Genomic DNA, 20,311 nt, shown 5'->3' on the forward strand with positions numbered 1-20,311 from the left:
ATTTGTTCTCTTGTAAAAAAAAACCCACTTGGGTTTTAGTAAAAGCAGTAATTTGAGGCATGTTTCTAGCTCTAAATGCATATATCACTAAGTAAAAAATATTGAATATGAATGGTATAAGCCTCCACTGTAAGAAACTAAAAGAAAAAACATCAATTTAAACCCAAAGAAAGTATTTAAAAAGAAGTAATAAAGATAAGTTTGACATCACTAAAATAGAAAGCAAAGTAGTAATCGAGAAAATAAACTAAGCCAAAAACCAGTTCTTTGAAAGTTTAACAAAATTGATAAGCCTTAGCAAGACTGACCAAGAAAGAGGAAAATAACCCTACAAATATCAGGTATGGAAAAAGATTTTATAGGTTTTGAAGGATAAATAAGAAGGCATTAGGGACAACTTTATACCAATAAATTTGACAACTTCAAATAATGGAAAATTCCTTTAAAAATATTACTTACCAAAATGACATGAGAAAAAATATAAAATTTGAGTAATTCTGTTAAGAAAAATAAATGTTTAATTATAAATTTCCCCACAAGGAAAACTCTACTCCTGGACATTTTCACTGGTGAATTCTTCCAAATATTTGATGGAATACAAAATATGAATCATGTACAAATTCATAAAAACTCTCAACAAAAGTGGTATAGAAGAAAATTGCCTTTTATCAATCTGATAAAGAGCATCTTTAAATAACCTACAGATAACATACTTGCTGGATTCTTCAAGAGAGCAAAACAAGGAAATCTACTACCAATACTCACATTCAACGTCATACTGGAGGCCCAAGCTAGTGCAATAAACGGGAAAGAAGGAAAAGGTATAAAGATTGGAAAAGAAGAAATATAGCAATATTTGCAGATGACATAATTTGTATGTAGAAAATTCAAAAGAATTATAAAAGTATTTGAATAAATAAATGTAGCATGATCACTGGATATGTGACTATAAAAACATAAATTGTGTCCATGTATACTAGCTTCGAGTAATTAAACAGTAAAATTTTAAAACAATAGTATTTACCATAGCAAACAAAAACACAAAAGTAACAAAAAGGCACAAAAATCTTCAACAAAATACTAACAAACTGAATCCAGTAGCAAATTTTTTTAAAAAAATTATACACCATAACCAAATGGGATTTATGCCAGGAATGTAAGGTTGGTTTAACATGCAAAAATCAGGGACTTCCCTGGTGGCACAGTGGTTAAGAATCTGCCTGCCAACACAGGGGACACAGGTTCGATCCCTGTTCCAGGAAGATCCCATATGCCTTGGAGCAACTAAGCCCATGCGCCACAACTACTGAGCCTGTGCTCTAGAGCCCGCAGCCACACCTACTGAAGCCCGCACGCCCTAGAGCCCGCACCGCAGCTACTGAAGCCTGTGCACTGCAACTACTGAGCGCGTGTGCTGCAACTACTGAAGCCCGCGCACCTAGAGCCCATGCTCCACAACAAGATAAGCCACTGCAGTGAGAAGCCCGTGCACCACAACAAAGAGTAGCCCCCACTCGCCGCAACTAGAGAAAGCCCACATGCAGCAATGAAGACCCAATGCAGCCAAAAAAACCCAAGAAAACAAAAAAAAGCAAAAATCAATCAATATAATACATCATATTAATAAAGGACAGAAAGCACATGATCATCTCATAGACATAGGAAAAACATTTAACAATATCTGATATCCATTCATGATATCACAGAGGAAAACTTCCTCAACCTAATAAAGAATAGAGGAAAACTTCCTCAACCTAATAAAGGGCATCTATGAAAAATCACAGCTAACATCATAATTAATGGAGAAAGACTGAATGTTTTCCCCCAAGATATGTGGCATATCTGTACAATAGAATAGTATTCAGCAATAAAGAGTAATAAAATACTGATACATGCAACAACAAGGATAAACCTTGAAAACATTAAGTGAAAGAATCCAGTCACAAAAAATAAATATTGTATGAATCTATTTATATGAAATGTCCAGAATAAACAATTATATAGACACAGATAGAAGATTAATGGTTGCCTGGAACTGGGGGGGTAGGGGACAGGAATTGGTAATGACTGCTAATGGGTATAGGGTTTCTTTTTCAGGTGATGATAATGTTCTAAAATCAGAAATTGTGGGGATGGTAGCATGACTGTGAATATACTAAAAACCACTTGAACTAAACACTTTAAATGGGAGAAATTTATGGTATGTTAATTATATCTCAATAAAGCTGCTTTTTAAAAGGCATAAAACCTCTCCAATGAAAATTATAAAACATTGCTGAGAGAAATTAAAGAAGACCTAAAGAAATGGAGAGATATACCATATTTGCGAATTGGAAGACTCAGTATTAAGATCAAGTCACCTTTTTTTTTTTTTTTTAGAGTCAAAGAAAGCCAGTTAAATCCCTCCAGGTTTTTTTTTTTTTAATGTATTTATTTTATTTATTTTTGGCTGGGTTGGGTCTTCGTTGCTCTGTGTGGGCTTTCTCTAGTTGCAGTGAGCATGGCCTACTCTTCGTTGTGGTGTGAGGGTTTCTCATTGCAGTGGCTTCCCTTGTTGCAGAGCACGGGCTTTAGGTGTGCTGGCTTCAGTAGTTGTGGCTCGCTGGCTCTAGAGTGCAGGCTCAGTAGTTGTGGCGCACCGGCTTAGTTGCTCCGCGGCATGTGGGATCTTCCCCAACCAGGGTTCCCTGCATTGGCAGGTGGATTCTTAACCTCTGTGCCACAAGGGAAGCCCCCTCCAGGTTTTAAATCAACCAGCTGGTTCTCAAAATATATATGGGAACTGAATAGGACCTAGAATAGCCAATATAATGAAAAAGAATAAATTTAAAACTTATACCATGATATTTCAATATTATTCAAAAAACAGTTTGTTATTAGTACAAGAATAACTAAATATACCAATGAGACAAAATAGAGTACAGAAAAGATGCACACATATAAGATCACTTGTCTTATCACCAAAATTCAATAAATAGTGCTGGAAGAACTTGTTATGCATATGGGGAAAAAAATCTCTTGACCTTCATGTCAAAAGAAATAAAAAGAATTAATTTGAGATGGATTATAGCCCTAAATGAGAAAGCTGAAACAATAATGCCTCTAGAAGAAAAATAGAATTCTACCTTCGTGTCTTTATGGTAGGCAAAGACATCAACCATAAACAAAAGATTAATAAATTGAACTTCATTCAAATTAAGAGCAACTATTCTTCAAAAGACTTCAGGGGAGACCTTCAAGATGGTGGAGGAGTAAGACGTGGAGATCACCTTCCTCCCCACAGATATATCAGAAATACATCTACGTGTGGAACAGCTCCTACAGAACACCAAGTGAACGCTACAGAAGACCTCAGACTTCGCAAAAGGCAAGAAACTCCCCACGTACCTGGGTAGGGCAAAAGAAAAAAGAAAAAACAGACAAAAGAATAGGGACGGGACCTGCACCTCTGGGAGGGAGCTGTGAAGGAGGAAAAGTTTCCACACACTAGGAAGCCCCTTCACTGGCGGAGACGGGGGCTGGGAGGGGGGGTGGGGGAGAAGCTTCAGAGCCACAGAGGAGAGCGCAGCAACAGTGGTGCAGAGGGCAAAGCGGAGAGATTCCCGCACGAAGGATTGGTGCCGAAAAGCACTCACCAGCCCGGGAGACTTGTCTGCTCACCCACCTGGGCGGGTGGGGGCTGGGAGCTGAGGCTTGGGCTTCGGAGGTCAGATCCCAGGGAGAGGACTGCGGTTGGCTGCGTGAACACAGCCTGAAGGGGGCTAGTGTGCCACAGCTAGCCAGGAAGGAGTCCGGAAAAAGTCTGGACCTGCCGAAGAGGCAAGAGACCATTGTTTCGGGGTGCACGAGGAGAGGGGATTCAGAGCACCGCCTAAACGAGCTCCAGAGATGGGCGCGAGCCGCGGCTATCAGCGCAGACACCAGAGACGGGCATGAAACGCTAAGGCTGCTGCTGCAGCCACCAAGAAGCCGGTATGCAAACACAGGTCACTATCCACACCTCCCCTCCTGGGAGACTGTGCAGCCTGCCACTGCCAGGGTCCCGTGATCAGGGACAACTTCCCTGGGAGAACACACAGCATGCTTCAGACTGTTGCAACGTCACGCCGGCCTCTGCCACCACAGGCTTGCCCTGCATTGTGTACCCCTCCCTCCCTCCAGCCTGAGTGAGCCAGAGCCCCCTAATCAACTGCTACTTTAACCCCATCCTGTCTGGGCAGGGAACAGACGCCCTCAGGCGACCTACACGCAGAGGCGGGGCCAAATCCAAAGGTGAACCCCAGGAGCTGTGTGAACAAAGAAGAGAAAGGGAAATTTCTCCCAGCAGCCTCAGGAGCAGTGGATTAAATCCCCACAGTCAACGTGATGTACCCTGCATCTGTGGAATACCTGAATAGACAATGAATCATCCTAAAATTGAGGCAGTGGACTTTGGGAGCAACTGTAGTCTTGGGGTTTGCTTTCTGCATCTAATTTGTTCCTGGCTTTATGTTTATCTTAGTTTAGTATTTAGAGTTTATTATAATTGGTAGATTTGTTTATTGATTTGGTTGCTCTCTGCCTCCTTTTTTTTTAATATATAGATATTATATTTTTTTCCTTTTTCTCCTTTTGTGAATGTGTATGTGTATGTTTCTTTGTGTGATTTTGTCTGTATAGCTTTGCTTTTACCATTTGTCCTAGGGTTGTCTTTCCGTTTTGTTTGTTTGTTTGTTTTTATATAGTTTTTAGCACTTGTTATCATTGGTGGATTTGTTTTTTGGCTTGGTTGCTCTCTTCTTTCTTTCTTTCTTTTTTTTTTTATTACTTTTTAATTTTTTTATTCTTTCTTCCAGCCAGGTGTCAAGCCTGTGCCTTTGAGGTGGGAGTGCCAAGTTCAGGACATTTGTCCATCAGAGACCTCCTGGCTCCATGTAATATCAAACAGCGAAAGCTCTCCCAGAGATCTCCATCTCAATGCTAAGACCCAGCTCCACTCAACGACCAGCAAGCTACAGTTCTGGACACCCTATGCCAAACAACTAGCAAGACAGGAACACAACCCTACCCATTAGCAGAGAGGCTGCCTAAAATCATAATAAGGTCACAGACACCCCGAAACACACCACCAGACATGGTCCTGCCCACCAGAAAGACAAGATCCAGAACACAGGCAGTAGTCCCCTCCACCAGGAAGCCTACACAACCCACTGAACCAACCTTAGCCACTAGGGGCAGACACCAAAAACAACGGGAACTACGAACATGCAGCCTGTGAAAAGGAGACAAAGTGAAGCAAAATGAGAAGACAGAGAAACACACAGCAGATGAAGGAGCAAGGTAAAAACCCACCAGACCAAACAAATGAAGAGGAAATAGGCAGTCTACCTGAAAAAGAATTCAGAATAATGATAGTAAAGATGATCCAAAATCTTGGAAATAGAATGGAGAAAATACAAGAAACGTTTAACAAGGACCTAGAAGAACTAAAGAGCAAACAAACAATGATGAACAACACAATAAATGAAATTAAAAATTCTCTAGAAGGAATCAATAGCAGAATAACTGACGCAGGGCTTCCCTGTGGCATTGGTTGAGAATCCACCTGCCAATGCAGGGGACACGGGTTTGAGCCCTGGTCCAGGAAGATCTCACATGCCGCAGAGCAACTAAGCCCATGCACCACAACTACTGAGCCTGTGTCTAGAGCCTGTTCGCCACAACTACTGAGCCCACGTGCTGCAACTACTGAAGCCCAGATGCCTAGAGCCCGTGCTCCACAGCAAGAGAGGCCACCACAATAAGAAGCCCGCCCTCCACAACGAAGAGTAGCCCCCTCTCACCACAACTAGAGAAAGCCCGCACACAGCAACGGAGACCCAACACAGCCAAAAATAAATAAATAAAATAAATGAATTTATATATATATATATATATATATATAAAGAATAACTGAGGCAGAAGAACGGATAAGTAACCTGGAAGATAAAATAGTGGAAATAACTACTGCAGAGCAGAATAGAAAGAAAGAAAGAAAGAAAGAAAGAAAGAAAGAAAGAAAGAAAGAAAGAAAGAAAAAAAAATGAAAAGAATTGAGGACGGTCTTAGAGTCCTATGGGACAACTTTAAACGCACCAACATTCGAATTATAGGCGTCCCAGAAGAAGAAGAGAAAAAGAAAGGGACTGAGAAGATATTTGAAGAGATTATAGTTGAAAACTTACCTAAAGGAAATAATCAAGTCCAGGAAGCGCAGAGCGTCCCATACAGGATAAATCCAAGGAGAAACACGCAAAGACACATATTAATCAAACTATCAAAAATTAAATACAAAGAAAAAATATTAAAAGCAGCAAGGGAAAAACAACAAATAACACACAAGGGAATCCCCATAAGGTTAACAGCTGACCTTTCAGCAGAAACTCTGCAAGCCAGAAGGGAGTGGCAGGACATATTTAAAGTGATGAAAGGGAAAAACCTACAACCAAGATTACTCTACCCAGCAAGGATCTCATTCAGATTTGATGGAGAAATTAAAACCTTTACAAACAAGCAAAAGTTAAGAGAATTCAGCACCACCAAGCCAGCTTTACAACAAATGCTAAAGGAACTTCTCTAGGCAGGAAACACAAGAGGAGGAAAAGACCTACAATAACAAACCCAAAACAATTTAAAAAATGGTAATAGGAAGATATATATCGATAATTACCTTAAATGTAAATGGATTAAATGTTCCAACCAAAAGACATAGACTGGCTGAATGGATACAAAAACAAGACCCATATATATGCTGTCTACAAGAGACCCACTTCAGACCTAGGGACACATACAGACTGAAAGTGAGGGGATGGAAAAAGATATTCCATGCAAATGGAAATCAAAAGAAAGCTGGAGTAGCAATTCTCATATCAGACAAAATAGACTTTAAAATAAAGACTATTACAAGAGAAAAAGAAGGACACTACATAATGATCAAGGGTTCAATCCAAGAAGAAGATATAACAATTGTAAATATTTATGCACCCAACATAGGAGCACCTCAATACATAAGGCAAATGATAACAGCCATAAAAGGGGAAATTGACAGTAACACAATCATAGTAGGGGACTCTAACACCCGACTTTTACCAATGGACAGATCATCCAAAATGAAAATAAATAAGGAAACACAAGCTTTAAATGATACATTAAACAAGATGGGCTTAATTGATATTCATAGGACATGCCATCCAAAAACAACAGAATACACTATCTTCTCAAGTGCTCATGGAACATTCTCCAGGATAGATCATATCTTGGGTCACAAATCAAGCCTTGGTAAATTTAAGAAAATTGAAATCATATCAAGTATCTTTTCTGACCACAACACTATGAGACTAGATATCAATTACAGGAAAAAATCAGTAAAAAAAATACAAACACATAGAGACTAAACAATACACTACTTAATAACCAAGAGATCACTGAAGAAATCAAAGAGGAAATCAAAAAATACCTAGAAACAAATGACAATGAAAACACGATGACCCAAAACCTATGGGATGCAGCAAAAGCAGTTCTAAGAGGGAAGTTTATAATACAATCCTACCTCAAGAAACAAGAAACATCTCAAATAAAAACCTAGCCGTACACCTAAAGCAATTAGAGAAAGAAGAACAAAAAACCCTCCAAACTTAGCAGAAGAAAAGAAATCATAAAGATCAGATCAGAAATAAATGAAAAAAGAATGAAGGAAGCAATGGCAAAGATCAATAAAACTAAAAGCTGGTTCTGTGAGAAGATAAACTAAATTGATAAACCATTAGCCAGACTCATCCAGAAAAAAAGGGGGAAGACTCAAATCAACAGACTTAGAAATGAAAAACGAGAAGTAACAACTCACGCTGCAGAAATACAAAGGATCATGAGAGATTACTACAAGCAATTATATGCCAATAAAATGGACAACCTGGAAGAAATGGACAAATTCTTAGAAAAGCACAACCTTCCCAGACTGAACCAGGAAGAAACAGAAAATATAAACAGACCAATCACAAGCACTAAAATTGAAACTGTGATTACAAATCTTCCAACAAACAAAAGTCCAGGACCAGATGGCTTCACAGGTGAATTCTATCAAACATTTAGAGAAGAGCTAACACCTATCCTTCTCAAACTCTTCCAAAATATAGCAGAGGGAGGAACACTCCCAAACTCATTCTACAAGGCCACCATCACCCTGATACCAAAACCAGACAAAGATGTTACAAAGAAAGAAAAATACAGGCCAATATCACGGATGAACATAGACGCAAAAATCCTCAACAAAATACTAGCATACAGAATCCAACAGCACATTAAAAGGATCATACACCATGATCAAGTGGGGTTTATCCCAGGAATGCAAGGATTCTTCAATATACACAAATCAATCAGTGTGATAAACCATATTAACAAATTGAAGGAGAAAAACCATATGATCATCTCAATAGATGCAGAGAAAGCTTTTGACAAAATTCAACACCATTTATGATAAAAGCCCTCCAGAAAGTAGGCATAGAGGGAAGTTACCTCAGCATAATAAAGGCCATATATGACAAACCCACAGCCAACATCGTCCTCAATGGTGAAAAACTGAAACCATTTCCACTAAGATCAGGAACAAGACAAGGTTGTCCACTCTCACCACTATTAGTCAACATAGTTTTGGAAGTTTTAGCCACAGCAATCAGAGAAGAAAAAGAAATAAAAGGGGGCTTCCCTGGTGGTGCAGTGGTTGAGAGTCTGCCTGCTAATGCAGGGGACACGGGTTCGAGCCCTGGTCTGGGAAGATCCCACATGCCGTGGAGCGACTGGGCCCGTGAGCCACAGCTGCTGAGCCTGCGCATCTGGAGCCTGTGCTCCGCAACAAGAGAGGCCACTATAGTGAGAGGCCCGCGCACCGCGATGAAGAGTGGCCCCCGCTTGCCGCAACTAGAGAAAGCCCTAGCACAGAAATGAAGACCCAACATAGTAATCAATCAATCAATCAATCAATCAATCAATCTTTAAAAAAAAAAAAGAAAAGAAATAAAAGGAATCCAAATTGGAAAAGAAGAAGTAAAGCTGTCATTGTTTGCCGATGACATGATACTACACATAGAGAATCCTAAAGATGCTACCAGAAAACTACTAGAGCTAATCAACGAATTTGGTAAAGTTGCAGGATACAAAATTAATGCACAGAAATCACTTGCATTCCTATACACTAATGATGAAAAATCTGAAAGAGAAATTAAGGAAACACTCCCATTTACCACTGCAACAAAAAGAATAAAATACCTAGGAATAAACCTACCTAAGGAGACAAAAGACCTGTATGAAGAAAACTATAAGACACTGATGAAAGAAATTAAAGATGATACAAATAGATGCAGAGATATACCATGTTCTTGGACTGGAAGAGTCAACATTGTGAAAATGACTATACTATTCAAAGCAATCTACAGATTCAATGCAATCCCTATCAAACTACCAATGGCATTTTTCACAGAACTAGAACAAAATATTTCACAATTTGTATGGAAACGCAAAAGACCCCGAATAGCCAAAGCAATCTTGAGAAAGAAAAATGGAGCTGGAGGAATCAGGGTCCTGGACTTCAGACTATACTACAAAGCTACAGTAATCAAGACAGTATGATACTGGCACAGAACAGAAATATAAATCAATGGAACAGGATAGAAAGCCCAGAGATAAATGTACACACATATGGTCATCTTATTTTTGATAAAGGAGGCAATAATATAACAATGGAAAAAAGACAGCCTCTTCAATAAGTGGTGCTGGGAAAACTGGACAGCTACATGTAAAAGAATGAAATTAGAACACTCCCTAACACTATACACAAAAATAAACTCAAAATGGATTAAAGACCTAAATGTAAGGCCAGACACTATAAAACTCTTAGAGGAAAACATAGGCAGAACACTCTACGACATAAATCACAGCAAGATCCTTTTTGGCCCACCTCCTAGAGAAATGGAAATAAAAACAAAAATAAACAAATGGGACCTAATGAAACTTCAAAGCTTTTGCACAACAAAGGAAACCATAAACAAGATGAAAAGACAACACTCAGAATGGGAGAAAATATTTGCAAATGAAGCAACTGACAAAGGATTAACCTCCAAAATTTACAAGCAGCTCATGCAACTCAATATCAAAAAAAGAAACAACCCAATCCAAAAATGTGCAGAAGACCTAAATAGACATTTCTCCAAAGAAGGTATACAGATTACTAACAAACACATGAAAGGATGCTCAACATCACTAATCATTAGAGAAATGCAAATCAAAACTACAGTGAGGCATCACCTCACACCAGCCAGAATGGCTATCATCAAAAAATCTACAAACAATAAATGTTGGACAGGGTGTGGAGAAAAGGGAACCCTCTTGCACTGTTGGTGGGAATGTAAATTGATACAGCCACTATGGAGAACAGTATGGAGGTTCCTTAAAAAACTAAAACTAGAACTACCATATGACCCAGCAATCCCACTACTGGGCATACACCCTGAGAGAACCATAATTCAAAAAGAGTCATTTACCACAATGTTCATTGCAGCACTATTTAACATAGCCAGGACATGGAAGCAACTTAAGTGTCCATTGACAGATGAATGGATAAAGAAGATGTGGCACATATATACAATGGAATATTAGTCATCCATAACAAGAAATGAAATTGAATTATTTGTAGTGAGGTAGATGGACCTAGAGTCTGTCATACAGAGTGAAGTAAGTCAGAATGAGAAAAACAAATACCGTATGCTAACACATATATGTGGAATCTAAAAAAAAAAGAAAAAAAAAAGTTCTGCAGAACCTAGGGGCAGGACAGGAATAAAGATGCAGACGTAGAGAATGGACTTGAGGACACAGGGAGGGGGAAGGGTAAGCTGGGACGAAGTGAGAGAGTGGCATGGACTTATAAATACTACCAAATGTAAAATAGATAGGTAGTGGGAAGCAGCCGCATAGCACAGGAAGATCAGCTCGGTGCTTTGTGACCACCTAGAGGGGTGGGATAGGTAGGGTGAGAGGCAGATGCAAGAGGGAGGAGATATGGGGATATATGTATATGTATAGCTGATTTACTTTGTTATAAAGCAGAAACTAACACACCATTGTAAAGCAATTATACTCCAATAAAGATGTTAAAAAAAAAAAAGACTTCATTATCAGAGTGAAAGGCAAGCCATATCCTGGGAAAGATATCTACAATAAATATATCCTACAAAAGGCCTCATATCCCAGCATATGCAAATAGCTATAAATAAATAGAAAAAAAACCCCACAAACTGACTTTAATGAAATGGTCAAGAGTTAAACAGGCAGCTCAGAGAGGTTATCCAAATGGTTGATATATGAAAGGATGCTTAAGTGAGTATTAATCAGGGAAATGCAGATTAAAATCACACTGAGATACTACTACCCACCTACTAGTATTGTAAAAATTTAAAAAGACTAACAATACCAAGTGTTCAAGAGGATATGGAGCAACTGGAATCCTTTACATTGCTGACATATGTGTAAACTGACACAAAGACCTTGGGAAATGGTTTGACAGTACCTACACATATAAATGTAAACCTACTTTATGATCCAGCTCTTCCACTCTTGGATTCCTAATAGAAATGAATGCTATGTCTACCAAAAAATATTTTAAGATTGATCATGGCAGATTTATTCATAGTAAGAAAAAACTGGAAATCACACAAATGTGCCAATATAGAATGAATAAATCATAGTAAGAATTGAAAAACTGCAGCCTACGGACAAAATATGGCCTGTCACCTATTTTTGTATGGCCAATGACCTAAGAAAGGTTTTGCATTTTTAAATGATGTAAAAAAAATAAAAATAAGAATAGCATTTTGCAACATGTAAGAATTATATGAAATTCAAATTTCAGTGTCTATAAAGTTTTACCAGAATATAGCCACACTCATTTGTTTACATGTTGTCTATGGTTGCTTTCATGCTACACTGGCAGAGTTGAGCAGTTGTGACAGAGAACATCTGGCACACAAAACCTAAAATATTTACTAGCTGGCTACAGGAATTATTCCTATACTCCATAACAAGGACTCATCTCAGAGCCATAATGTTGATTAAAAACATGCCAGACACAGGACTTCCTTGGTGGTCCAGTGGGTAAGACTCTGAGCTCCCAATGCAGGGGGCCCGGGTTCATCCCCTGGTCAGGGAACTAGAGCCTGCATGCATGCTGCAACTAAGATTTGCATGCTGCAGCTAAAGATCCTGCATGCTGCAACAAGATCCCGCATGCCACAACTAAGACCCGGCGCAGCATGCATAAATAAATATTTTTTTTAAAAAACATGCCAGACACATATCATTACACTGATTGCATTTAAATGAAGTTCAAGAATTCACAAAACTAATCTACAGTGCTAGAGGTCCAAATAATGGTCACTTCTAGGTGGAGTCAGAGATGACCAGGATGGGGCACAAGGGAACATTCTGGCGTCCTTGAAATGTTCTTTACCTTTTATTTATTTATTTTAATCAATTAATTAAGTTATTTATTTTTGGCTGAGTTGGGTCTTTGTTGCTGCGCGCGGGCTTTCTCTAGTTGCGGAGAGCCGGGGCTACTCTTCGTTGCAGTGTGCGGGCTTCTCATTGCAGTGGCTTCTCTTTGTTGCGGAGCACGGGCTCTAGGCACCCGGGCTTTAGTAGTTGCAGCACTGCGGGCTCAGTAGTTGTGGCACACGGGCTTAGTTGCTCCGTGGCATGTGGGATCTTCCCCGTGTTCCCTGCATTGGCAGGCGGATTCTTAACCGCTGCGCCTCCAGGGAATTCCCGAAATGTTCTTTATCTTGATCTGTGTGTGGTATGTAAAAAAAAATCATTGCGGTATATAGTAATATTTGTGGACTCTATGAAAATTATTCCCCCCAAAATAAAGACTAAAGCTGAATTTGCATTTTTCATCTCTCTTCAGTTCAATGTAAAACTCATTTTTCAAATTATTTGCTAGATGAAATTACTTAAGTTTCTCCCCCTCCAAATCTTGAAGGCAAATTGATACTTCAGACTGCGCTGTCAAATTTAGCTAGCCACATATAGCTATTTAAATATAAATTTATTAAAATTAAACAAAATAAAAAATTTAGTTCTTCAGTCAAACTAGTCTCATTTCAGGTGCTCAATAGCCCAGTGTGGCCAGGGCTATGGTATTGGACAGCACAGACATCGCACATGGAATCCAGTTCTGCAGAAATATCTATTGGACAGCACTGCTCCAAATGTTACACGAATGTTAACCTCATTTTACAGGTGAGGAAACTGAAGCTTAAAGATACCACTATTACACAGAGCTGCATCATGAGACAATCATACCCACTCTCACAATACTATGCTCACCCATTTCTTTTCCCACATTCACTACTACAGGTGAACTCTCAATGTATCTTTCACTTAACATTTCTATAATTCCATGGAATCTATTCTAAATTCACAACCATGCAAAGAAAAAGCATTTTCTTACAAGTTATAAAATACTTAATCATAGACTGTCTGATTAATCCCATACCTCATCCTTAAAGCTATAGTCACACCATCCCCAGACTTTTAACACAATCCCAAATGGATCACATGCTTATCCACTAACATTCCTCACAGTCTCAAGCACAATCTGACACACATCACACTCCCCACAGTCTTCCCTTTCCCTGTAGAGGACACTTGCACTTGCGCGGGCGCGCGCGCGCACACACACACACACACACACACACACACACACACACGACCATGAAGTAAGCATCACACCCCTGAACCCCTTTGAGCAGCAACCCGGTAGTCACCGTCACCTCGTCCGGGCTAGAGCTCTGTCTAAGAAATTTGGACCCTGCTTCCTAGACTTCTGCAGGTTTTTCAGCCCTGGACTACATTTCTCTGAAGGCATCACTGCAAGACTCAAGCTCTGGTAACCTCTGGGATTTTCTAGAACCTCTGGGAAGTCACTTGAGTGAAATGAAATAGGTCGGCTCACACCGCAGCAGCGTGAGATCTCGGATTCAAGCAAGGGAACCCCGAGGCGCGCCCGATTCCGGACCACAGGACGTGGCCACTGCCTCTGGATTCTGTTGGATCGGGCCGGGTTCATGTTTAAGACTACATTTCCCGGAGGCCACCGCGTCCCTGCGCCATTTCGTACACTTACTCCGTTACTCCTTGGTTTAAGGATCCAGTCTGCAGCGGTAGGTGAGTGCACTACCTTGCTGGGACCCGCACGCTGCCTTTGGGTTGGAGCATCCAGAAGGAAGTTCTTATAAGGTGCTGGGAATACCGGTGTGCCGGCTGGGGCTCGGTGCTGACAGGAATCGAGACGATCCTGGCTCTGGACTACGTATCTCCAACTTCGTAGCACTCAGGTTAATTCCTTACGGAAGTCGGCCTTGCCAGTGCGGAGTGGCTGTGCCCTTCTCCGCTGGTCGTCGGCCGCTTCACTTCGGTTCCTAGCGGCGGAGGCGTGGTGCTATCAGCTGTGTTCCTCTGCGCCGCAGGTATGAGTGTGCACTTGGCGTCGCTCTCCGCCGGCAAAAGCGGCGCTGTGACTTTGGTTCCCGGCCAACGGGAGCAGGGAGATGTTATCATGAACGTTCCACAGTGCTGGGTGTGTGAGTGTGCGCGTGTTTTTGTGGCCGCGTGACGGGCTCACCTGCCGCCTTCTAACGCATTTGGCTGCTGTGCCCCTTTAGTGACTGTGTACTCTCCCGCCATGAGACAGGGACAGAGTCTCTCCAGTTGAGAATCGCGCGGTTCCAGGTGCCGCAGTTCCAGAGAACGAGGCTATTCTGAAGATGCCCCTACAGTGAGAGTTTATGCCCCAGGAAGGCAGAAGACCACCCAAACAGGATGCCCCATTCTACTTTGAGAACCCTATGGGGAAAAACTGATCCCTCTCTCAGCCTGAAGTTGTTGTGGGAATTGGTCCTAAACTGTTTGGTCGGCTCTGGGAAAGGCTTGATATCCTTTGCTTCTTTTTTCTCTGTTCTACTTTTTCCAACAGAAGTATACAGAGGAAAGGAAAAAAATATTGCACAGCTAAAAGTCTCTTCTAAAATATGTTGCCATTTTCTTTCTTCTCTCGAGTTTCTTCTTTTCAAGATGCTGCTACCTCCTGCAACATCTTCCTAAGGAGAAACCTTAGGAGAAACCAGTGACTGTCCTTAGGCATTGCTATCCCTGTGAATCATAGCGCTCCAGGGATGGCCTCACCAGTCTACTCTACTCACCAACCACACCTGCACCTCTCCTTTTCCACCTGATGACAAATCAGCCCTTTCTGGTCTAAGATTTTTGATGAAAGATAACTATACTTTCTGGAGGAAATGTGGACTTTTGTTTTAACTTTGTATGGAAATTTTCAAGCAGGGTAGAAAATAATATGACCCCAATGTGTCCAGCGCTCAGCTGTAATTTAACACATTTGCAAATATCCTTATACCTATCCATCCCCCTTTTTCCTTTAGTATTTCAAAGTGTATTTTAATCACATGTATGCTTATGTAACCAAAAGGACATATTTTAAAATAATAACCATGATGCTATCTCAACTTTAAAAACTAAGTCATTCCATAATATCATATACCCAGTATATATTCAAACTTCCCCAATTCTTTGGAAGATAGATTTTTTTTTACAATTGGTTTGTTCAAATCATGATTCAGATAGGTCCACACATTACATTTGGTTGTCAAATCTCTCTTTTTATTAAAATTTTTTAAAAAAATATTTTGGAGGACTGGCATGTGGGATCTTAGTTCCCCAACCAGGGATTGAACCCTGGCCCCCTGCACTGGAAGCGTGGAGTGTTAATCACTGGACTGCCAGGGAAGTCCCTGTCAAGTCTCTTAAGTTTCTTTAATCCATAACTCTTTTCTCTATTTTTTGTTTTTATTTTATTTTAATTGTTGCCATTGATTTGTAGAAAAACTAGGTTATTTGTTTATAGAACACTGTGCATTCTCCTTTTGGCTAATTTCTTCCTTGTGGTGTCATATAATTAGTTCCCCTATGCTACATATTTCTGTTAAGGGGTAGTTAGATCTAGAGCCTTGATCAGATTCAGATCATATTTTGCCTAAATCACATTTTCAGGCAAAAATAATTTATAGGTCATGTTGTGTACTTCCTGTGACATCACATCCTGAGGTTTTTTAAAGTCTGGTGTCCCACTTCTGGTGATGCCATGTTGATTGGTGTTCCAGTGCTGTCCACTTAATTCTTCCTTTATAAAATGCCCTCTTCCTCTTTCACCTAAAGCATGCATTCTCAATGGCAGAAGGAGGGGTATTGCCCCCACAGGGGTGAAACTTGGTTCTTGGCAGAGAGGGGGACAAAACTCATACTAAATATTATAATGGTTTGTGGACACTACATAAACACACATACAGTATATCTGTGGTATTAAAATTTCATAGGTAAGTGGTGTCAGGAGAAAAGTTGTCTTAAAAGGCTTTGGGAGAACTAATAATGAAAAAGAAGGGTAAGAAACACTGACGTAGAGGTTATAACATCCATTTATGATTGATGCTGAGATCTATTATTTTATTAAGGGTTACATATAGTGATTTTTTTAAAAAATTCTCTCAATTCCTTCTGCATTTCTTAGCTGGAGTTCTATAAATGAGAACTTTTCTTCATCAACTATTTGGTTTTCCTAACTTAGCAAATTTCTGAGTGATAGGAGTGTCTTTTGTTATTCATAATGAACCCCTTTTGATCACACCTGAATTTATGCTAATGAGGTAGCTTGGAGTGTGGCCCCTAGATAGCTTCAGGATGGAGCTGATCACCAGAAAGACCAAATGATTAGAGGGTTGGAACTTTCCAACCCACCCACTGACCTGACCTCCAGGAAAGGGGAGGGTGGGACTGGAGGTTAAGCCCTATAAAAACTCTTGAACTAGATTTGATGAGCTTCTGGGTTAGTGAACACCTTGAGGTGCTTTGAAGGTGGCAATCCCAAAGAGAGCACTGGAAACTCCAAGCTCCCCCTCCGCCATACCTTGCCCTATGCATCTTTTCCATATGGCTGCTCCTAAATTGTATCCATTATAATAAATTGGTAAACATAAGTGAAGTGCTTTCCTGAGTTCTGTGAGCCATCCTAGCAAAGTATAGAACCTTAGGAGGGGATTGTAGGAGCCCCCAATTTATAGCTGGTTGGTCAGAAGTACAGTGGCCTGGGATTTGCGATTGGCTTCTGAAGTCAGGAGCAGTCTTGTGGGCCTGAGCCTTTAAGCATGGGAGCGAAGCATCTCACTTAGAATGTGGGCCCTGGGGAAGCGCTGCTCCCCAGGGCTCCCTGGGTACTCCCCTATCCTAGAGATGTAAGATGCCCATGGAAACTGGCACCCTCTGGGGTCCTGTTCAGCATCATGGGGATTAAGGAAAAGTCTGGCCTGAATTCCCTCTGCTCTATCTGGATTCCACTGGATTTGTAAGAGGGCTGAGATTTTCCCAAACTTCCCTCAAAGAGGGGAAATAAAGGTAGTTCCAAGGTGCTCATTTTGTGGGCTCTGAGGCAAGCTTGTTCTCATGGTTTTGTTTTCCTTCTCCAGCCCTGCTCTCCTCTTAGGACTCTGCACATCTCCAGGAGAGGAACCCAGAAAGTTGATCAGTTCTGACAGTTCTCAAAACCATGCCTCACGTGAGTTGCTGTTTCTTCTTTCCTCCCTGAAGTGCAATCATTTTGTTGGGTTATATGAACACCAGATATGTTTATTCCCATATTTTCTGTGTTGTTTAGTCCTGTAAAGGAACTGCTCCCAAATTTCTCCCATTCCAGTGAGTGATCGTAGCAAAGAGCTTCATTCTTCTCTAAATGTTTTTCCCTGCACCAGATGGTATTCTGCCAGGAGCCATGAGGAAGCAGAAATATCTCCCCTTAAGAGTAGTATTAGCACAGTGGTTTAGTGAGGTAGTTAAATGAGACACATGACAGACTTTCATCTCTGCAAACCTCAGTTTTCCACTTGGAAGTGACAACATTTCTGCTGGTTGTTCCCAATCTCAGTGTGTGGTGAGATTTTTTTGTGAGGCTTTTGAAATTGGTTGGGGAACTGAGTCCTGAGAAGAAAGAGATCTTGCCTCTTGTACAGTTTCATGATGCTGCTGTAACAAATTACTACAAACTTAGTGACTTAAACACAAACTTACTGTCATACTTCTGGAGGTTGGAATCTGAAATCAGTCTTATAGGGCTAAAATCAAGGTGTTGGTAGATCTGTGTTCCTTCTGGAGGTTCCAGAGGAAAATCTATTTTCTTGCATTTCCAGCTGCTAGAGGCTGCTCACATTCCTTGGCTCAAGGGTCCCCTCCATTTTCAGAGCCAGCAATCACATCATTCTGAGCTCTGCTTTCATTATCACATCTCCTTCTTTGACTCTTCTGCCTCCCTCTATCACTTAAAATACCCTTGTGATCCCATTGGGCCCAACCAGAAAATCCAGGATAATCTCCCCAAGATTCTTAATTTAATCACATCTACAAAGTCCCATTTGCCATGTAAGGTAACATACTCACAGGTTCCAGGGATTAAGATATGGACATCTTTGTGGGGTCATTAGTCTATCTACCACATCCCTCTTGCCAAGAAACCAATGAGAGGCAAGGCTTACCTTGGAGTTGGCCAGAATGTGTCAGAGTGATGCCTGTGTGCACCTAGACTGGCATCCATCAGCCTGCTGTAGCCTAGGAACACAGAAAGTGGGAGCAAATAAAATCTGCCAGATGTATACTCTTTTGAGAATTTTAGATTCCTAGAGGTAAAGACATTAAAGAACATTAAAGACATTAAAGAATTTGTTTTAAATACTCCCAAATAAGCAGATCATTACATCCATAAAATGAAAATACTGTATGTCCATTATATTTGGTGACATAATATAGTGACTTAATGAACTTGAATCTTCAAAAAGATTCTAAGTTATATCCAAATTCTATGTTCCAGTCCAGAGATTTGTTAAAAAATTGTTTGGAAAGATTTCATCAATTTGGTTTATCCTTTTCTTTAAAGAGAGAAGATAATTTTGGAAAGAACCCCTTAGTTGAGAATTTATTTATTATTTATTGAGAATTAGAAAGCTTAAAGTGCTGTGTGATTGCATACAATATTTCATTTAATTGGGAAACTGCAATCATCTGGCCTTTTGTATTCCCAGACCTTTCTGGATAATGGAATTGTCCTAGTATACATAGGAAGTTTTGTCTGCGGCAATAGCAGTGATCAAGGATCATGTTGACACTACAGTTCAGGCACCCAATTTCCTTCAATGTTACAGGTGTTCGGCCATGGCATATTGTTTATTATATCACCCCCTTCCTTCAATGCCCTTCTCCTTCTTACCTCATTTCACCTCAAAATCATCATCATATTTTCACAAATAATGAATGGATTTGTTGTTTCAGTGGTTGGTAACTTTCAGGGATGTGGCCATCAACTTCTCTCAGGAGGAATGGGAATGCCTTGACCCCATTCAGCGGGATTTGTACAGGGAGGTCATGGTGGAGAACTACAGCCACCTGATCTCACTGGGTAAGATCATTTTACACAGTTTTCAGAATTTGTCTCCCATACTTTCTGCCTCCTTCATTGTGAATTTCTGATTTCTATTCCCTAAGGAAATGTTTGAGTTTTTTAAAAGTAGAAGTAGATAGCCCCACTGTGTACCTTTTTATTTCTCACCCTTCGGACCTTCACATCTTCCTTCATCACTTCCTGTCAATTTCTCTTCTTTGATGACCAATGGACTGGATTTGAATCTGGGACTCTTCATCCCATGACCATGTCCCATTTCTTTTCTTTTAAGCTGGATGTTCGATCCCTAAGCCAGACGTGTTTTCCTTACTGGAGCGAGGGAAGGAGCCCTGGATGGTGGTGAGAGCCATGACAAGATGGAGCTCAGGTGAATAAGAGCTGGCCACGCAGGATCAGCTATTGCTGATAATAATACAGCTGCTTTATGAAGTGACAACACTTTGCGATGTTTGTGTGAAGCTCCCTTCAAAGGCCTGTGGAAAGAAGACCTGAGACCTAGGGAGAGCAGGAAGGTGATATCGACATGAGTTCCCAAAGGAACTTCCTTTCCAACTCCCATTTACCGCTCTTCCTCCTACATTCACCCCACCCTTTTTTAAAAATTAATTAATTAATTAATTTATTTATTTATCACTTTTGGCTGCGTTGGCTGTTCGTTGCTGCACGCGGGCTTTCTCTAGTTGCGGTGAGTGGGGGCTACTCTTCATTGCGGTGTGCAGGCTTCTTATTGCAGTG

At 40.5% G+C, this 20,311-nt stretch overlaps 1 protein-coding gene across 3 annotated transcripts in view; it reads left to right on the forward strand.

The window, feature by feature from the left end:
* Nucleotides 1-14,197: 14,197 nt before the first annotated feature.
* Nucleotides 14,198-20,311, forward strand: part of LOC132354345 (zinc finger protein 345) — a 78,093-nt gene continuing 71,979 nt past the window's right edge. The window contains exons 1-4 of one of the 3 annotated variants that reach the window (XM_059906261.1): nucleotides 14,198-14,534; nucleotides 17,598-17,686; nucleotides 19,447-19,573; nucleotides 19,848-19,943. In XM_059906261.1, the coding sequence (XP_059762244.1) occupies nucleotides 17,678-17,686; nucleotides 19,447-19,573; nucleotides 19,848-19,943 (232 nt within the window). In that variant the 5' untranslated portion in view covers nucleotides 14,198-14,534; nucleotides 17,598-17,677. The other 2 variants (XM_059906258.1, XM_059906259.1) reach the window with 2 other exon arrangements.

The sequence above is a fragment of the Balaenoptera ricei genome, chromosome 19 (assembly GCF_028023285.1).
Source record: "Balaenoptera ricei isolate mBalRic1 chromosome 19, mBalRic1.hap2, whole genome shotgun sequence".
Taxonomy (NCBI): domain Eukaryota; kingdom Metazoa; phylum Chordata; class Mammalia; order Artiodactyla; family Balaenopteridae; genus Balaenoptera; species Balaenoptera ricei.